This window comes from Oryzias melastigma, linkage group LG9, assembly GCF_002922805.2.
Source record: "Oryzias melastigma strain HK-1 linkage group LG9, ASM292280v2, whole genome shotgun sequence".
Taxonomy (NCBI): Eukaryota; Metazoa; Chordata; class Actinopteri; order Beloniformes; family Adrianichthyidae; genus Oryzias; species Oryzias melastigma.
The window spans coordinates 31,687,764-31,708,384 of NC_050520.1; the positions used below are offsets into that span (position 1 = coordinate 31,687,764).

The 20,621-nt window shown below is 36.8% G+C and overlaps 2 protein-coding genes across 3 annotated transcripts in view; one reads left to right on the forward strand and one right to left on the reverse strand.

Moving 5' to 3' along the window:
- zmat4a (zinc finger, matrin-type 4a) overlaps window positions 1–20,621 on the reverse strand; it is a 162,613-nt gene that overhangs the window by 22,137 nt on the left and 119,855 nt on the right. The gene's annotated exons all lie outside the window — the stretch shown is intronic.
- Window positions 6,759–10,924, forward strand: LOC118599175 (2-oxoglutarate receptor 1-like). 2 transcript variants are annotated; one of them, XM_036213708.1, is made up of 3 exons: window positions 6,759–7,052; window positions 8,588–8,625; window positions 9,373–10,924. In XM_036213708.1, exon 3 carries the CDS (start codon window positions 9,382–9,384, stop codon window positions 10,384–10,386), a length of 1,005 nt encoding a protein of 334 aa, XP_036069601.1. In that variant the 5' UTR covers window positions 6,759–7,052; window positions 8,588–8,625; window positions 9,373–9,381; the 3' UTR covers window positions 10,387–10,924. The 2 variants fall into 2 exon arrangements, with proteins under 2 accessions (XP_036069601.1, XP_036069600.1); XM_036213707.1 differs by lacking the exon at window positions 6,759–7,052 and having other exon boundaries at window positions 8,292–8,625.

Here is a 20,621-nt window from a genome sequence, read left to right on the forward strand (position 1 = left end):
AAAAAATTGGGATTAAAATTGCATTTCTGCTCCATTCTGATGCATCTCCTTATAGACAAATAGATCCATGATGAACGTCTTTGTTTTCCTTGTCCGAGCCGGTATCTGGATCAAAACTGGATAACTCCAATACTGCTCACCTTACTGGGAAAATTGTTAATAATATTTAATAATATTTCTTTTAATAATCTTTTAATAATAGTCCTAAACTCAAACATGGATACACGAGTACTGATGTTCTCTTCACAATGAATAAACCTTATTTCTCAACATCATTTGTGTCCATTCATTCTAAAAATGAGATTTCCACAGACAGAGCTGGTAGCTCCTCCCACACGTGGCGCGGCTAGAGGAACTTTTTTTGACAGGCGGCGAGCAGCGAATTCGCTGCGCTGCAAGAGAGGGGCGTTGCACGCAGATTTGTCTCCACGAATCACGTTTTTCACATCTAAAACGAGGTAAGTTTGACACTGTGAGGATTTCAACAGAACAAGGGTCACGCCCAGGTTTGCAGATGTAGAAGAACGTTTTCAGTTTAGGAAAACAATGAATGTTTTCAGGTTTTTCCATGAAGGAATCAAACCTGAAGACAGCAGTGCATAAATGCGTGTGGTTTGTTCTCCAACTCTAATAAACAGGAAATGAGTAAGCCAACGTTCAGAGGTAGTTTTGGTCAAGCTATCAGAAAATCAATAGTGAAGAGTTCAGGAGGAAAGGAGAGAGATGAAGAGGTGCTGCTGGCAGAGGTGGAGCATTTAAAGTTTTTATTGCCTCAGTTAAGATGTTTCTTGGAGTGCAGCATGTTGAAAATACAAACAGGAACTGTTGCAGATGTGTATAAAAAAGTTGAACCTTCAAAGATATTTTAAGAGGATCACAATTTTGGTCGCTGTGAGTTGAGAAAACTGCCACATTGTTGGAAAAAAAATGTTTTAGAACCCATGGCTTTTCCATGTGTGATTACGTATTAAGTGGCAACAAAAACACAAAGCGTTTCATATTATTTTTCATTTAATTGAGTTTAAAGACACAGAGCTCTGACTCCATTCATCCAGGATTCCTTAGCTCTGTAGCATGGCTGCTAACAAGACTGCAGACATGCAAATCCCCCATCTTCATCCGGGAGAGATCACTGATCAGTCCGCAAAAGGATTCAAAAGGGAACAGGTTCAGATAGTGTACCTGAAACCTAAGGAGATTTGGTATGGTTTTCTGCTTGTCTCTGTCATGTCATCTCTTTAAAGACCAACTCCAATAAAAATCAGCTTTTTGCTGGTTCACTCTATGTAGGACTATAGACAAACATCTGGGAAGAGATAATGTATGTCATAGAGACATTATTACTAAAATAATAATAGATCCAAGGTTGTTTTTGTTTGGTTTACAGTATATCCAGGGAAATACTAATTCTGTGCAAACATTTAAATTTCTCTGTATATTTATTGCTACACAGCATTTATTTTTTTCAAATGTTCACTGACCGACTGTTACCCAGTGGATCAGACAGATGTTATTTGCTTTGGACTAGAAAGAATTTTATATATATTGAAGAGTAGATAAAAAAAACTTTTGAAAGTATTTGGAACCCATTTATGTATGTAAAGTACTTGAATTTACCAGAGGATACTACATTCGCATTTATATTTTTTGAAACTAGGATAATAATATTTGTATTCACATCTGTGGTAGGTTGCACTGTCCTACCAACACTGTAAAAAAAAGGCAAATGTGTTTTTTGAGTTTTTTTTCATGACGTTGTTAAAATCGAAAATACGTTTTTTTTTTTTCGGGGGGGGGGGTGTTGGTGTTTTCAACATGTTCTAAAGTTTGTCTTTTGATGCAGGGCATAAATAAAGAAAATTAGAATTAAAATTGGATTTCTGACAATTTATTTATTCAAATTGTACTGAATCAGGAGCAGAGGAAGAAAGGCTGTTTGAAATAGCTTGTAGGTGTTACTTGGAAACTACAATCGATGAGCCACAAGCTCCCATCCATGTTGTTATAGATCCGTGCTCGTCTTTGTTTTCCTCATCTGAGCTGGAATCTGGATCATAACTCTATGGCTTGATAGGTACTAAATTGTTTGCCATTTTTGTTGCACGACTAATGGGTTGTGAGGGGCTGTAAGGTAGTGGGAGAGCATATCGATAAATGGTTGATGGTAAATAAAAGCAGGCTCATTCCATGCCAACAGTCCCGCCCACTATTCAGAGATGAATTTCTAATGAACTTGTATCGCTCTGCAGAGACAATGTCCTTAAAATGACAGATTTTTTTTTTAGTTTTGCTAAAAACAGCATAATCATAAATAGAGGAACACTGTGCACAATTTTATAATATAATATGATCGAAGAGGAACTGTAAACCCTCTATTTATTTTTTAACAGTGACAGTTCAGATAAAAAATGGATTTCAATGCAACTCCTTTAGACTCTAGGGTCTTTGCAATATAACCACAGATTATAGCTTATATAACGGAACCCAAAGTTTTTGGTCATTTCAATTCTATCATCACATTTATTAACTGCACAAATGTCTCGTCATATCTGTCAGTGGTTAGGGTTTGTGTTGTGTATTTTTATGTTTTTTGCTGTCAAATATCTCAAATTCTGTAGTGGAGAACCTTGTGGCGTTTCACACGAGCTTCATGAGTGGAGCAGAGCTTCATCTCCATCTTTTTCTGGGGAGCTTTCATTTTTAAATGCTGGCATTTGCATTAGAATTTGCATATGCACATTTTTATTCAACTTCTTTTGTGTGTAAAGAGGCATTTGTGAATGAAGCCCCCCAACTCTACCAAGACAAGTGTTGAATCATCTATTGTTCCCAGTGTGGTGATTCATTGAATCAACAACCACACAGATTTGGAGTCCAGATAAATCTTTTATTGTATTAGTGAAAACAAAGACGTCCTCCAGTGACAACAAAGGATGGTCTATGGTCAAAACAGTGAGAGATCTAAGATTAGACTCACTCATTAGAGTAAATGATTTCTGCTAGTAAAATACAACCTATGTTTTTCAATAAAAAATTTATGTTAGGTTTCAAAACTCAAATTTTTACTCTCAAATCATTTTTTTTCACTTTCAATGTATCGAGATGCATATCGAATCGCGTGAAAGGGAAAAATACACACCCCTAAAAGATGGATCCAGACATAGATGTTACTATTAAAATCATCTTTCTCGACCACTTCTATTACAGAACTTCAAGTGATCATAAAAAGATACTTGTATGTTTGAATGTTTCTTTACATTTCTTGGTGGTTGGTACAGACGCAGTTAGCTAAATACTTTTATGAATTGGAGTTTTTAATCTATTGATTGGATTTAAGGTATTTTGTTTTCTCTAAGCTAATGCTGAAGGTTACTAAAATTCAGTTAAATCTCACCTAAACAGAACATGGTAACTGCTGCCTCACTTGTTCATTGACCCACTAGTCAGCCACCAATTGGGGGAACTGAAGTTTCTCATTTGCTCTGCTATAAATATCTTGTTGTCTTTCAGTTAATTGAGCTCTATTACCTGGAGCTGCTGGGAGGGAACATGTTGGCACTATGACGGATCAGCAGTGCAACCCTTTGTGTGTATACTGTTTATTAGCAGGAAAATGTTCCAGCGTTCATGCTAAATTAACCAGCAGCCATCTGGCCCTCTCAGATGGCATGAGCAGCACATTCCATCTCTGGCTGCAGCAGTCTGAAACAGCATGTGCTAATTCTGAATCTGCAAGAGTTACAAGAGTGGATAATTACTACTTTGGCAAGTGACTTCCACAAAAAAGTCATCACTGAAGATGCATTCCTTCCCTACAAACAAACAAACAAAAACCATGTATGCTCTACTCATCATAGGGAGGCCTGGTGAGTTGGACAAATCCTACTAGCAGTTGCATCGTCTTTAGGGAATTTATCAATGATGCAACTCAGACTTTTCCCAGCAAGATTTATCTCACTGCAGGGTGAAGCACCTTGAGTTTAGTTTGATAAATTAAAGCTCTTCGCTAGCAATAAACTTGAGACTAAAGTGGTAGTCTTACCTTACCAGGACCAAAGCAACTCTTTCAGCATCCTCTCTGTTTTTCTGCATCTCATGTGATCCAAACGCCTCAAAATTTGACTTGTCTGTCCATAACCCTTTTTTTCCATTCTTCCTTTGTCCACTGTCTGTTATTTTGTCCATATTCATTTTTTTACTTTTGTTAGCCAATCTCAGACATAGGTCTGAAGACCAGTATCCCAAAATTCCCTCTTCACTGTAGATGTTGACACCTGCATTTTGTTGGTACTATTGAATGAAGCTACCAGTGGAGGACATGTAAAATGGTAAATGGTGTATACTTGTATAGCGCTTTCTACCCTCCTTCAAGGACCCAAAGCGCTTCACAGTCACAGACCCATTTACCCATTCACCCATTCAAACACACAATTTGTGGCTCCGCTGCTGAACACTGGCGCCAACCTTCCACCAGAGGCAACTCGGTGTTCAGTGTCTTGCCCAAGGACACATCAACACATGGGTGGGCAAGGCGGGAATCAAACCCACAATATTTCGATCAGGAGCCGACCGCCCTACCTCTGCACCACGGCCGCCCCATGTGACGCGTTCATTCCTCAAACTAGAGACTCTAATGTACTTATCTTCTTGCAGTTGTGCAGTGGGGCCTCCTACTTATTTTTCAACTCTGGTTAGAGCCTGTTTGTGCTGTTCTCTAAAAAGAGTAGTGCACACTGTTAGAGGAAATCTTCAGTGTCTTGGCAATTTCTAAAATAGAATAACCTTAATTTCTAAAAAAAAAAAAGTTATCTTTTTTTTGGCCATTTTGAGCATTTAATCAACCCCACAAACTTGATGCTCCAGATACTCAACATAGCTACTCAAAGGAAGGTCTGTGTCATGGCTTCACTGTACAGCTATGTTAACATGATTGCACAAAGAATTTCTAATCATCCTTCACCCTTCTGACACAATGAGCAAACACATTGTACCATCAGAATATTGGGGTGATAGTTGCAGGAAATGGGCCTCTTGTCACCTATAATCCTTTAAAAACAGACATTTGCTGCTAGAATAATCAGTTTAAATTTAAAACTAAAAAGAAAAAAAGATTAAAGTGGATTTTCTGTTTGTTACAAATATTTTAAACAGCCTTCATAGAGTTTATAGTTGATTGTGTAAGACCTTAGTCACAGCTACCCATATGGGTGGAGATGGGCTGTCTCCGGGCAAAACGCAGTTAACCTGTATGAGACACACTGGTGATTGATAAAGCGTTGAATTAGAATGGATATTCATTCATAGAATTTTCTGGAGGTACAGAGAGTGTCAGATTGGGTGATGAGTCAGAATTTTATAAGTTTAAGGCGTAATGCTGAATGTTGTCAGTAGCAATGCACCATAGGTAGCATGTGAGCAAGAGGAAAGATATAAATAAAGATATAAATCCTGGAGGGAGATGGATGAGGGGATTCAGGGTATCTCTAGAGGGGAAAATATTTTGATTAAAGTAAGCTTTAATGGATTTGTGGGTGATGGAATCAGAGGTGATGAGGAAGTAATGGCATGTTTGGTGCTCAGGATGGACATCTGGTGCTAGGCAGCCAAAAGAATGGAAATGACAGTGGTGAACACATTGTTCCAGAAGAGAGAGGGGCATAGAGTGACATGTAAGAGTGGAGGGAGCAGCAAACAAGTTGATTACATCTTTGGCAGACATAGTAAGGTGAAAGATATCAACTGCAAAGTTGTGGCTGGGGGGAGTGTGGAAAGACAGAATGGGATGGTGGTGTGCAGAATGACTCTGGTAGTGAGGAAGATGAAAAGGATAAGGGCGAATTAGAGAAATAAATGGTTAGAGTTGATAAAAGAAGAATGCTGTGTGCTTTTCAAGGATATCTTGAGGTTTTTCAAGATCAGCTAACATGATCAAGGAATCAAGGAATATGTTGGTGCTCATTCATCCAGGAGGCATTGTCTTGAAGTTGAGGCTTAGAAACTCCAAGTGGCTTCAACTCTTGAATGAGCAACAAAACATTTCAAGGAAGAATATTTTAAGTTCAGTTATAATGACTCAACTTCAAGACTAGACTGAAGGATGTACTTGGTGTGTCATCTGGATTCAGGAGAGCAAATAATTACTATTGGTGGAGAAATGAGGAGGAATGAGGACTTTTTACAGAGGACAATATTGGCTATGAAAACGTAGGACGTTGAGATGACAGAAGAGGGAAGACAGGAGTACAGAGAGATGCATCACATAATGAAGGTGGAGGTGGTCAAAAAGGGCATAAGAGGACTTGTATGACAAGTTGGTTTTATTGTAAAGACAGGTAGATTATTGTGAGCAAGGAGGATAACCAGGAGAGTATTGGATAAAGACAAATGATTAACTGTGGCGTCTGCTAAAGTGAGCACCCTGAAGAGCAAAGAGAAAGAAGGTCTAACTGAGATTCCTGTGGTTAAACAAACTAACATTTAACAGTGTGCACTGTAGAGTGGAGGGGGATAACCCTGTGCAATACAAATATTTATTTTACACATTCAAGTTATTTTTTATTTATTTTTTTTAAGCTTTTGAATTTCTTCTATTAGGCTTGAAAAACAAGCAGTTGCACTGAAAATAGACTCATTTTTATTTTGTCTTGCATTTAGGTAATGTACCAAAAATTTATTTTTTTTGAAAAAAAATTATTTTAAATTCAGCCAATTGGAAATTTTCATTTTTAAATAAGACAAAAACTAGAGTTTTGGCATGAAAGTAAAACAAAAAAAATGAAACCATACTTTGGCATCTTGTATTCAGTTCTTTCCTTAACCAACTCTTAAATCTGATATGTGAGAAAGAGGCAGTGCTAGAGCTCATCAGGTCAAGCATGACACCAGGAAGTTGGCACTTAATGGCTGTACTGTTGGTGAAGGACAAAGCAACAGGTCAAAGAAAAATATGCTGGAGTTTCCCCTTGAGAGCAGACGAATAGAGGTGAGCCAACTGAAAGTGTGAGAGGAGAATTGGAACCATGTACAAAGTGAGTACTGGAGGGAACACCTGGGTGAGTACCAGCAGATTTTTTTCTCTCTTTTTGTAGCACAACTTTCAAGTGAAAGTCAAGGAAACTTTATCTTAAAATACAATTGCTGTAACAAAATTCTCCTAACATATTTCTACACTCATTGGCCACTTTATTAGGCACTTCTGTCCAAACCGAGCATCAGAATGAGGAAGAAAGGTGATAGAAGTGACTCTGAACGTGGTATGGTTGTTGGTACCAGACAGGCTGGTCTGAGTATTTCAGAAACTGATGATTTACTGGAGTTTTCACTTACAACTAGGGATGCAACAATATTCAATATAAAGCCGAACCGTTTGATATGCGTTCCACGGTTCGGTACGACATTTTTCAGGGTGCTCATTTATTCAGTACTACTGTGAGCTGTTCGTGTTTTCATGCCTTTGTTCTGAGCCTGTCTGCTCCAGGTCTGCTCCCTCTTTCCCCCTTCCTACCAAAAACTACTTTGCCCCTCCCCCAGGAGGCGGAGCACAAATGCTAAAACCAATAGCATTTTAGCTAAATGCCTAAATAGCCCGTTGTGGGCGGCAAATTGCTCGCGCACTGGCTGTGTCTGCGCGCGTTCGGGCGGACGCTTTCATGGGGAGTCTATGCAAACGTGCGCAGAGCAGAAGTTTTCGGGGACTTTTCATTGAGTGTACGCCAACGCAGCCGGTGTGTGAGCAGCTTCCAGCTCGTGCTTGAAGACGCACCACCAACACTAAAACCTGCGATGTGAAGTCATCTAGGGTTTGCCGTTGAATATGATGATCACGGAGCGAAATGCTATAAAAAGTACACTGTCTGCAAGATTTGCCTCATCTCTATATCGTACAATGTGGGAAAAGTCAAACATGACCGCCCACCTCTGACATCATCACCCAGCTGTCACTGTCTAAGCAGGTAACACAATCAAAACATCCCAGATATATTCCCCAAAGACTTAAGGAGTCTTTCTAGTACCTTGTTGATTCTGTGCCACCAAGGATTAAAGCAGTTCTGAAGGAAAAGGGGGGTCCAACCCGGTTCTAGAAAGGTGTTCCTAATCAAGTGGCCAGTGAGACTAAATATCATATTCCATATCTCTCTTATCTTTTATGAGATTGAAAGACTTTAATCCTTTCTGTGCCCTAGAGGCTTTCAGAAACCTAATTGTTGACAAGAAAACAATTCATTTGATGCCCTTTCCCAGAGAGCTTGGTTTTAAGTTATATTTCTGACAGTGAAATCTCACCCTTAACAGTATAATCCTGACAAATTATAGCCTTTCCATTTAATACACAGTGCAAAAATTATGCCAGTATCACCAAAATCTTATGGTATGTCATAAAGAAGACAATTTCAAAAATCTTCTTGCAAGTCCTAAAATTTACAACTCTCTCAAGTCTTCCAGTTCCTAAAAGTTCAAAACAAATTATTACACTACCAATAAAACATTTAGCAGTTGTTTGATTATAATTTTACAAATGATGTGTTAATATTACTTCGGATGGTACAAGTAGTTTACAAAAATTTACTTTTGTCTCATTTGTCCACAGATTCAAGTCAGTCACGATCCAGAGGTTTTTCCCTAAAAGTAGGTTTGTACATCCTTCCTTAGAATCCTCTTCCTGGCTGATCCAAGCCAATGAATTTGTTTTCTCACCATTTTGTTATTTTCTTTAGACAGCAGCATGTTGTTTTTTTTGTTTATTTCAAATAGAACAGTTTACAGACATTTTCTTGTGTGTTTTCTATTTATCCTCAATGTTCCTAAAATTATGTTCAGCTTCTTTTATTTTTCTTGCATTTACATTTTCTAATGAATGAATGAATGAATGAATAAAATGGTTTATTTCAAGCAATCAGGTTATAATACATGAAATAACATATCACATAATAAATCACAAATAGATCACTTGAAAGGGAGTGGAAGGAAGCGAACTTATATAATCCCACCCCGACTCGACCATACCATTTTCTCTACATGAATTATCAATATCCGGTTCAGGACTTAATATCAAATATTTATACTCTACAATAATAGATTCAGGTTATAAAGGATCAGTAATATCATTGATGTAATCAAATTTCAAAACATCCATAGACAAGTCATTTATAATAATAAGTAACAAAAATCTAAATATTCTCATTAAAAAAGACAATTTGCTCAGATTGTATTCATCAAAGAATGATTATAAAAATACAAAAAGTAATAATAAGTTGAAAAGAAAAAAGATCAGGAATTTGTGCAGAATCAGTGTAGGAACAAGTCGAAGGCCACGTAATCGTTCTTCGTTGTTATGACTGAGAGAGTGTAAACTAATTCTCTTCCCTCTCTCAGCAGGGCTTTATGACGGGGTTCAATTACAGCTGCACAGACGTGGAGGAGCTCATGAAACGTTACTACTTACCTGTGTCATACAGCCTCATATTTATAGTCGGCCTTGTGGGAAACACAATTTCCATCTGCATCTATCTGACCAAGATGCGGCCCTGGAAGAGCAGCAGCATCATCATGGTCAACCTGGCACTGACTGATCTCCTGTACGTGGTCACCATGCCCTTCCTAGTCTACTACTACAGCACAGATTCATGGATGCTAGGCGACTTCATGTGTCGCTTTGTGCGCTTTGCATTTCACTTTCATCTGTATGCCAGCATTCTCTTTCTGACGTGTCTTTCTGTTTTTCGCTACATCGTAGTGATGAAGCCCCTGTTGGCAGTGCATGTGCAGCAGACGTTTTGGGGTGTGGTTGCATGCTCAGCTGTCTGGACCATCACTGCAGCTCAAACCTCACCAATCCTGACTTTTATATCCCTGAGAAAGGACCAAAACAAAACAAATTGCTTAGACTTTGCTAGCACCGATCCTGTTACCACAGTGCGGGAGTACAGCTGGGTACTTACAGCACTTGGGTTTGTTCTACCCTTGATGGTGGTGTTTATTTGCAACATTGGGATAGTAAGAAAGCTGGCGGAAGGGCCAAACCCATCCGTCTCTCATAGAACCCGGGCACAGAACCTGATTATCCTTATAGTGGTGGTTTTTGCCGTGTGTTTCCTGCCGTATCACATTTTACGTGTGCTGTGGGTAGAAATTCAATATAATGCCAAGACACACACCACCACCACCACAACGTGTTGCAGCCACATTATACAAGCAGCATACATTGTCTCCAGGCCCTTGGCTGCAGTCAACACCTTTTTCAACCTGGGTTTGTACACGCTGACAGGAAACAAGTTCCGGAGAGCCTTCAAGAGTGTTTTTCGTTGGGAATGTTGGCTCGTCAAGGTCAGGGCTGTGCTTCACCAGATTATCATTAACAAGGGAGGTACCGGCATAGCGGCTGCATGACTGATACTGACCTATATTCTTCGGTTATTCATTGACTCTTGCTAGAAAAATTTGACACAAAACAGGTCTAGTTGTGTGAATGCTCACTAAGCATTCACACATTCTCCTGCTCCTTTCTGTATGTTTTTCGCCACGTAAAAAACTCAATTACACTTTCAGCAATCTTTGTGTCAAAACGTTCAGCTTGTTCAGGACATTATTACTTGTATTTGTGTATTTTTGTACTTTTGGTATTTGTAAACTGTATAGTTTTTGAAATATGGAACAAAATGTCCTCTATAGGTAACAAATGAGAAAGTCTTCAAACTTTGAAATTTTAAGTAGATCAGCAACAAGGCTTTAAATATATTCATGGCCTATGTTTTAATCGTATATTGTAATTGTCAAAAAAATGTAGTTTACCATATATTTACCAAGATGCAATTTTTTTGGCTAATTTGTTATCTACTGTGGTTTTAAAAAAAAGATAATTTAGACTTTAGCTTCTATTTTAGCATCAGGTTAATGTTTTTGACTAGTTTACTGAGGAATTTGAGGCTATTTTTGAGTTCACCAAGTATTTAAGCAACACACTAAATATTTTTTTTAATTGGCATGTATTAGGGATTTTTAATCAATTTTACTACTAATTTTTTAGAAATTTGAGTCTTTTATCAAATTCAAGATTTTGTAAATAGTTTTTGCATTTTCAGAAAATCCCTTCAGCAATTAAAATAAATTGCATCACCATTTTTAGCAAAAAAGCTTCAGCATCTTCAATGACTACTTTCAGCAAAAAGGATTCACGCTAGTATTATCACAGGTAATGACACTTTTCTTGTCCTACTTTAGGAATGTCAACAATCTAGGAGATAAAACATTTTAAATTCATTTTTTTGTTTCTTACTGAGTCAAAGAGGCTCCCTTTAGTGACACTGAAATAAAATGTGTTTTGAATTATTTCAACCAGTTGGATCCAATGAAATGTTATCTGTAAGCACCATTAATTTGAATTTGATTTTTTGCAGTTATAACTACAAAAAATTAATCATGACAAAGGAAACAGAAAAAACTGCTTATTTAAAGGTGCAATCAATCAGGGAAATGTTTATGAGGATTTGTTCTTTTTGTTATCAAGTTATGTTTTGTGTTTGATGTATGTATATAATTTTATTGTTATGCTCCTGTGCTTCCCTCATATTCACCCAATAGATTTTGTAATCATCACAGTGTCTTTCTGTTTGTAGCCCCTGAACATATGTAGACGGTTGATTTAGTTTTTGTTCATCCTTTACTCAAATATTTGTGCTTCAGGTTTTTGGGAAAGTTCAAATAAAGTTTTTTGTCATTTATTAAAACACATTCATATACATTTGTGGATGTCTTCTGTATTTAGGTCCTTTGAAACAGTGAATTCCAACTCCTGGGCCGCAGACCGATAGAATAAAGACCGCTGCAGAGAAAAACAAGCCATGAACTACAATTTTTCCATTATTTTAAATTTGATTGTGAAGGAAGTTTTCTTTTGGAAAACCACCAGAATTTCCCCATAACATTATTTTTGCCAAATGTTAAGTAGCTTTGTCACATGTAAAAAAAACATATTTTAAAGTGGCTGCGCCCACCGCTAAATTGAAAACCCCAAGCTAACAAAGTTAACAAAAATCAAACTTTTTTTAAAATTTCCTTTTTATATGGAAAAGAGTCAGTGAGGAAACAAGAATTCAAAGAAAAAATAAATATACATTTAACAGACAAAAGTCTAGACTCCAAATATGGATTTATTGTGACAGTCGTTCCACACACACCATATTAATAATGCAGAGTAGTGAGCAGCTTGCTGTCTAGTTTTACGAGGATCCTGCTACTAAAGTTGCTCAAACAGTGGACTCATGTTTACTATTATATTTAGAAAATACCCGTTTCAATGAGTTTTTGAAAAATGAATCTGTCGAATGAGTTGAAGTTGGCGTCTGATTTTGTAGCTTCCACTTAGACAGCGATGGGTTAAGGGAAAACTCAAATCCCATTATGATGGTTCCTACATGAAAACTAGAGTACAAATACAATTTAAAGCAGCTGCAGATATTTACAGGTAATGAGATAAACTTTACCCTCAAAAATTAAAGGGAAAATGGAAGCTATAAAAACAAAACAAAATTGGACGTCCATGAAAATGTTGTCTGACAGTAGAACAGATCTGAAAAAGGTTAGGAACCACTGCCTTAAACCACTATTCTTCAAAGTTTATGGGTTTATTGGGATCGTATTATTTTTCATTCATCAACACGAAACACACAACATTAATAATTTACAAAAGAATTATCAACTATGTAGCAAATATGGAAGACATGATTTATACAGCAAATATGCAAACCAATGATAACCATCCCATAATTTACAAATAGATTTGAGCTAGACTATTTCATAGCCATATTAAATTTCAATGATTTCAGTCCCAAATTCAATTAATTGAATCTAGAAATTAGTTTCACAGACAAAAACTGGCTCATTTTCACTGGAATAATATAACAAGTATAAAACCAAACACACTCGTAAAAATACTTGTATTGATTTTTTAAGGTTTTCTAGCTTCTTGACCTTCTTGAACAAAATACAGAATGTGCTGTAAGCCTTATTCTTAAGTTTATCCTACAATATTTGAGACTTTGCACTCATCAGTTTACACATATGGCCTCATCTTCAGCATGACTTACATTGAAAGTTAACTGGTAATAATGCAAGCAATGCAGCATGTTTACTACTCCTGTTGATGATATTACATAATAAGTACCTAATTACTTTGGTGTGCTTCAGTGACCAAGATAATACAGTATTTTGACTAAAGCATGCCACACATTTTTCATTAAAATTATAGAAACTTATTTTTTGTTAAAAAAATAAGTATAATGTTGTTCCTTAAATATTCTTACAAGAATATTCATAAAAGGTTTAAACAAATATATGTATATAGTCTTGTTTACGATTCTGAAACTCTAAGGATAGCATAATAAACTCAAATAATTCAAGTTGGGTAATAAACTTAATTTCCTTCCAAATGAAAGCCACTGTGAGTCAGACAGAGGTCAGGAAGCCCCTCAGTTAGGTAATGGACATACAATAACAGCAAAAAGACTGTTCTTTTTTTTCCGCTGTTTCCTGCACTGGATAGTGGATACCCAAATAGACTGACTGGAGTGATAAGACAGGCTGCAGCTTCTGGTTAATCATCTTGAAAAGAAGATTACCACACATGACTTTGTCTCAAAAGTTTGCACTACAACTGGAATATTTTGTTCATTATAAACAATCTGATAAGGCATAAATAAATCACTCTGGTTATCTCTAGACGTGTGGTGCCCCTCGCCAAAAACAGCATGAACTACAACACAATCTGCATGAAATCATATTTATTTCTTTCTCCAAGAGGAGACTTATTACTCACAAATACCTCGTTTCTCCAAAGCCATGCAACATCTGTGCACCCCAATTTATGAGAGACAATAGCCATCAAATTAAATGTGTTGCGGTTAGATTTCATGCATAAAAAAAAGCAGATTAGAGCAGACTTTACTGAGATACAAATGGCCCACCCTTTGTTCAAACAATCTGGAACTTTAAATTGAAGCCGTTATTGAAAATACTTTCCTCCTTGCTTCCTTTTGAAGATCAGCTCAGTGTAATTCTCCCATCTCCAGATCTGCTATCAAAGCGGTAATAGATCTATTTTATGGTCTGAGGGAGCACTAAATATAACAACACAGCTGGGAGTCGCAGCTTGAGAACTATGGCTTGAAAGCAATTGTTGGAAAAAAAAGTAGAGAAAATGGGAGACAACACTATATCACACCTAACAGAAATGAATCTTTCATTAAAGACTGTAATAGGGCCTGGAAAAAAAAGCCCAATGTTTCTGCTGGGATGTTCAACAGACTGCATTGTTATCTACCTTTGGTGCTTTCAAGTGTCCACTAACAAAAAGTAATAAACCTTTTAACAACTGAAAAATACAAAAAAAAAAAACAGACTGACCAATGAAACTGCAAGAGAGCTATCTCACTTATCCAGAAAGTTTGTAAGAATCACATGAATGACACAGAAAGGCTTATGGTGTTCACTCTGGATACATGTGGAGGGTATTCTTCTCCTTCTTTTGCTACTGTTTCCTAGCGAATGTCCACGCCTACAGTTGGAAAAGGCTTGGTGTGAAATGTCAAAGCAGTGCAAACCAGGTCAATCTTGTTCCTGACCATTCCTTACACACTTCTACTCTGATATATGAAGGACTTCGGCCCGATCCGAATACTCCCCTTCCCCCTCTCCCTTAGCCCTCCCCCTTCGTTTATCCCTCCGTGCTTGCACCAAACGGAGGGTGATGAAAAAAATAGGGTCTAATATTTCAGACGTGACTTCCGTTCAATGATGTCATCAACATCGCCGGTCCGCTAGCATTAGCACGGCGCTTCCAGCGATTGAATATCCATAACAACAGCGTTTTTATAACTTTAAAAAGGTCGTGCTACAACATAAAGTCATTACTTACATTTAAATGTAAACGTCTGTGGTTCAGAGCGCACCAAAGTGAAGAAAAGCGCTTCTTCGCGCAACGCGGTTTACTCTCGCGATAGCGGACTTTGGACCTCTCTGTTCGGAGTGTGAAACTTAAAAAATAATAATTCCGGACACGACTTTGACTGCCACTTCGAATCAAGGGGGCGGGCTAAGGGAGAGGGAGAAGGGGAGTATTCGGATCGGGCCATAGAGTCATATTTCTGGATGGGGACAAACCACAATTAATAATTTCTCCTTGAGGAACAATTTTCAAACAGTTGGCGCTTCCATAAATCAAAAGAGGACCCATCCATTAGTGCTGCCACAAACGATTATTTTAATAGTCGACTGACCACTGATTATTTTTCCCGGCTAGTCGACTGGTCACGCGCTAACTGGATGTAAAGCAGACATTTTAACCATCATTAGCTTTAAACTTACTAAAACTAGATGCATAGCATTACCTGCAATAATGCTAGTGTGAATGCTGTAAGCTGAATTTGGCCACGGAAGATGGTGAAATTGATAGCTGAAATCATTTAAGCTAATCGCTGAAATCGCTGAAGCTGATAGCCAGCTAAAATATTAGTTAAAAACTGAAAAAAGCCTTAGTTAGCCAAAACAGCTAGCATGTAGCTGAAATATTACCTAAACTACAAAAATTAGCCTAAAAAAACTTAATATATGCATAAATGCCAAAACAGCCCAAATAGCTAGCATAATGCTATAAACTTTCAGCTTTATAACACTCTAACTCAATTTAATACAAAGTAACAACTAATCGACTATTAAATTAGTCGTCGACTATTTTAATAGTCGATAAGTCGTCGATTAGTCGACTAATTGTGGCAGCCTGACCATCCATAGGTCACTACCCAATCCAAGTCCCTGACTAGTCACAGTCTGGTTTGACTTGCAACACACGTTCAGTGATTCCACGATTTATATGTAGAGCCTAAAAACTGACCGAAAATGTGCCTAGCTTAACTGTTACAATGGAAATATGCGCTCACAGCAACACACAGCTGCATATTGTGGGGTTAGCATTCTCCTATTGCAACAATGCCATATTCATTGTTCTATTTATTCAAACTCTGTCAATAATTCAGACATGAAACATCACCTCTACTCCTCTTTATGACTTGAAATGTTGTTTTATTCCAACTTCATTGTTATTATGCAATATCTTTGTTATCCTCAAGGAATGCATAGATTTTAAAAATATAGTTAGAGACCAACAAAACAACAAACTAGCAACATACACCCCAAACTAGTCTGTGGAAAATAATCTGTTAAACCAAATGTATACTGGTCCAATCGAGGTCTGTTGGCATAAAAAATAGAATGTAGACTGTAAAGTAACTGAGGGTCATGAGATGGACTCCCCACACAATGAAAAGAAACACATCAGACAGACAGACCTGTGTAAATCAGGCGTCATTTCACTTTGTAATAAGGATACTAAATAATTCATTTTCTAACTCTTTCTGTGTAGACACAGCAGCACAAGTGCACTGAGTGCCTTTAATAGCATTTATCCTATGATTTTTGTGTTTGTGTCTGATAGCAAAGAAAATCCAGCCACAACTTTCAGAATTGTCTTCAAAGGTTAGTATCTCACCACAGTCTGAAGCTCCACAACAAACTGCAGACAGCATTTGCTGCAGTTTCTCAAGAGGAGATTTTGGAAACAGAGGCTTCAGATCAACATGAACAATGGCTTTTTAACACGTTTAGATTGTGGGATTTTGGTAAAAAAAATTATTCATACTTATAATTTAAACACTGCTGGGAATGTTTTTTTAAATAAAGACATTTTAAAGATACACTCCAATGAAAGTTGTGTTTTTAACAAGTTCTTGTGGAATTTTATGATGATGGAAACAAAGTTAAGCTTAAAATGAGTATTTATTTATTCAAATCAATGTGAATTAGGAAGAGATGAGAAAATGCCGTTTAAAAAAAACTTGTGTCTCATAAAAACTAAAAATGCAAGCCACACATTTCCTGCTCTGCTCCATTCTGATGCATCCACTTGCAGACAAATAGATCCACGAACGTCTTTGTTTTCCTCGTCTGAGCTGGAGAATCTGGATCTAAACTGTACGTCTGGATAGCTCCGATAATGCTTCCTAGTTTTTGTTGAACTGGTGATGTAAAGGTGGGGGTGTGAGGGGCTGAAAGTTAGCGGGAGAGAGTGTAGACAACGAGATCATGGGAAATGAAGGCAGGCTTACTTCACGTCATCGCTCCTGTGAATTTCTGATGAACAACTAAAAATCATAATTAAAAGCAAACAAACAAAAAAGCCTTTAAAATAAATAAAACATGATTGGAGTGGGTCTATAAACTACTGCATTTGCTGTTTTGTGTAAATAAATTCCTTTCAGGATTTGCTGGTAGTGATAGAAGCTTTGCAGCATATTGACAAATCTGACTGTGTCAATCATTTTACACTAAGTACATAATTACATTGGCAGAGCAGAGAGACCTACACAAACACTCCAGTAAGAACATAGAAAACTGTAAAAAGTGTACGTTTTCTGTTTAAATTTTAAAAGAACAAAAGTTGGAATGAATCTTGGATTTTTCTATAAACCATAGCTAATGATATGGTGTCTACAACTCTAAAAGTATTTCGATACAGTTGGGAGTTAAAGCTAAAACCAGACGATAACAAGGACAATCCAAAAGTCATGTAAACAAGCCTGACTTTCATCCCAAGCGATAGCTACTGTCTGACAGATAAATACGAGGCAGGAGGCCATGCATAATGAGGCAGTAAAGCTGGTAGCATGTGTTACTGTTTCCTGGAGCAGATACAAATATCCATGTCAGAGAATCTGACTTTGAGTGATAGCACAGACTGCGGCATCCAGTTGATCATCTTGAAAAGACAGAGCTGTCCTGTCAAATCCCATATTTCTTATCATCAGAACAGGGCAGATTACTTGTCATCACATTACTGTGCTGCACTTATGCAAAAGAGTTACAGCTCAAACACAAAAAAGTCAAAATGACTGAAATATAGGTCTAAGATTTCTTTTTGCGAAGGAAGAATACTGTGGGAAACTGTTTATGCATGTGTTTACAACAAAATATGCACTGAGGTATGATACAAACTCCTGAATACGGACAATTTATTCTGCTAAAACCAAAACAGAAAAGGAATAAAAGCTTTATGGAGTCATTTCTGTACATCTATGTTCACAACAAGTCAAAATTGCTAGAATGCTGAAAACCCAGAAGTACTGCCTTGTAGGGCTTGGTGCTTCTGCAGCAAGAGCATCAACTTTACAAATATAACTGGATGCACAATATACTGATACTTTTTTAAATAGTATACTAAAATCCAGTGTAATAAAGAGAATATGGTAGCAGCTATTCCTCTGGAGTATTCAGCATATGATATCGCTGCTGCAGCTTTATGAGCAGAAATCACTTCACTCCTTTACATGATTGATGTTGCCTTCTTTAAAGATGTATTTAGTTTCAGACACATCTGTTGTAACCGATGAGGAAAAAGCTACTAAAAACACAGTTTCTCCTTTTTTTTGCAAGTTTCTTTCTTACTAACCAGAGTCAAGGTAATTGTGAACGTAAGAGACAAATTCTGTTCTGTGTTTGAAGTAATGCTGCCAATCGGTTAAAAAAATAATCAGATGTATCACAATGTTTTATAGGTACATTTTATATGACAATATGCACCTTCTGAGCAAAAACAAACCGGAGAGAACATTTTTCATTCATGTTTATTGTTTGAAATGTTTAAATGTGTCAAGTGTTAACCTAGAGGTGTAAATTGTGTGTTCAAAACACATCAACAGTAAGATAAGCAGAACTGTAAAGACTTTTATGTTTGCAGTATCAATCCAAGAAAACAAAGATGTAGATATACTGCCATAAGAAACCAACATGCAGACCTAAAAAAAGAAGTTCCAGTCACAGCCCAAATGTTTTATATCACTGCGCAGCCTGATTTAAAACAAAAGTTTCTTCATCTCCTGGACAAAAGCAAACAGTAGTGAACTTCCTCTTTGAACTGATGCTTTATTTAACCTATTGCGTATATATCGCTTTCCTTTGCAGCTTCAGTCGATATTCAGCAACACGTTGTCGTGTTACCATGACAACGCAGCAGACCTCCGATCAAATAGTCCTTTTTTATAAAAAAGCGATCTAACCCCCCCCAAAATTAGCAAGAAAAAAGTACTGAAAACCAATTAAATATGTATTTATTTTATAAATAACCATGGTATAAGTGGGATAATACCAGACAAAATGTTTTTTTTTTTTTTATAATTTTATTTTTTTTCCAAGAATTCATGCAGAATTTTTTTACTACTTTTAGCACAAGGTGCTTATGTCATTTAGTCCCTGAAAGCTCCGTTTGTGAACCGAACTCAACCTTTTAGGTGATAACACGTATTATGTGCCACAACATTTTTACTCGTGTCTGTTGCTTTTGTCAATACCTGCTTGTATCAATAAACTGATGATGACCAAATTACAAAATCAATAAAAGAGAACCCAGTGCACCTTGTCTCATAAAAGGTCCCTGTAAAAGCAAAAAAGTCGTTAATATTTGTAGTTTGGAATCAATCAACAGAGGTCTGTTCAGTCCAGTACACAGTAAAGTTATACTGATAGAATTTATTGTTTTCTACTTTTGATGTCAAAATTGTCGGCATATCTCTGTAAATGAAACAAAAAAACCAAACAAGTGGGACCAAACTAACAAAAAAGAATTAAGTCATTTGTCAGTCAATACTCATTTATTATTAGAGCAGTACTATTAATTTCCTTGACATCTGTTTAGACTGCTGGGTATTTGAACAACAAGAACAAATAAAGACCTTTGTTTAATCAAAAATTAGTTAAATGTGTGTAATAATTAAAAAAACTGAAGTCCTTCACAGCCGACAGGAAACTGTTTTATTCTACAACTTTGTGCTACTGCAGCTTATAAGAAATCCGCTACAATCTGTTGTTGTAACTTGAATTCTGTGTCCTGCTGTCGCATCATTTTTTGTCTCATTTAAGTCAACAGTACCATGGTGTTTAAATGGTGAGCTTTCTGGGAGTTTCTGGATTAAAATGACATATTAAGATTTTTTTAAACTTATTTAGTGACAGATGAATAAATGAAACAGAGAGATTCCATATCCATTTGAATAGACCCTTTTCACTGTGACGTCAGACAAAATGGCGACAGGCCGGCAAAGTGAAAAGTTACTTCCAGCATTGGAAATTAGAACGGCAAAGCTTACAGCTGAACACTGTTTGACATGATTTGGCATAAATAATAAAGGGTGATCTTACCAATTTCAAAAATGTACAATATTTCTTTTATGAATGTCCTGTATTTTGATTTCCACTCTTAGATCGTTCATAAATCTAAATACAAATTTGAACAATCCTTCAATTTTTAATGTTTTATTGAAAATATCAACCTTTCATTTGAAGAGATATAATTCTAACAGTTTTTATTTAAGCTTATGTTGTTTGCACGTATTTTAAGTTCAATCAAGCCAATAGAAATTCACTTTGGCCACATTTACTAACTTCTGCAAAGACGCACATCGCTGCATTCCCGTATGCATTTTATTCGCTTCAGGATAAATGTACTTGTTGTTCTACGGGATATTTTAGAGAATAATTGTAAAAACAGGAATGATTTGTTTCAGTAAAAATGTTAAGAGAAG

Excerpts from the sequence above, each read along its gene's own strand:
- LOC118599175 (XM_036213707.1), top strand. The coding sequence starts at position 8,539 with ATGGTACAAGTAGTTTACAAAAATTTACTTTTGTCTCATTTGTCCACA. Across the intron at positions 8,626-9,372 it reads CCAGAGGTTTTTCCCTAAAA|CAGGGCTTTATGACGGGGTT; the intron begins GTAGGTTTGTAC and ends TCCCTCTCTCAG.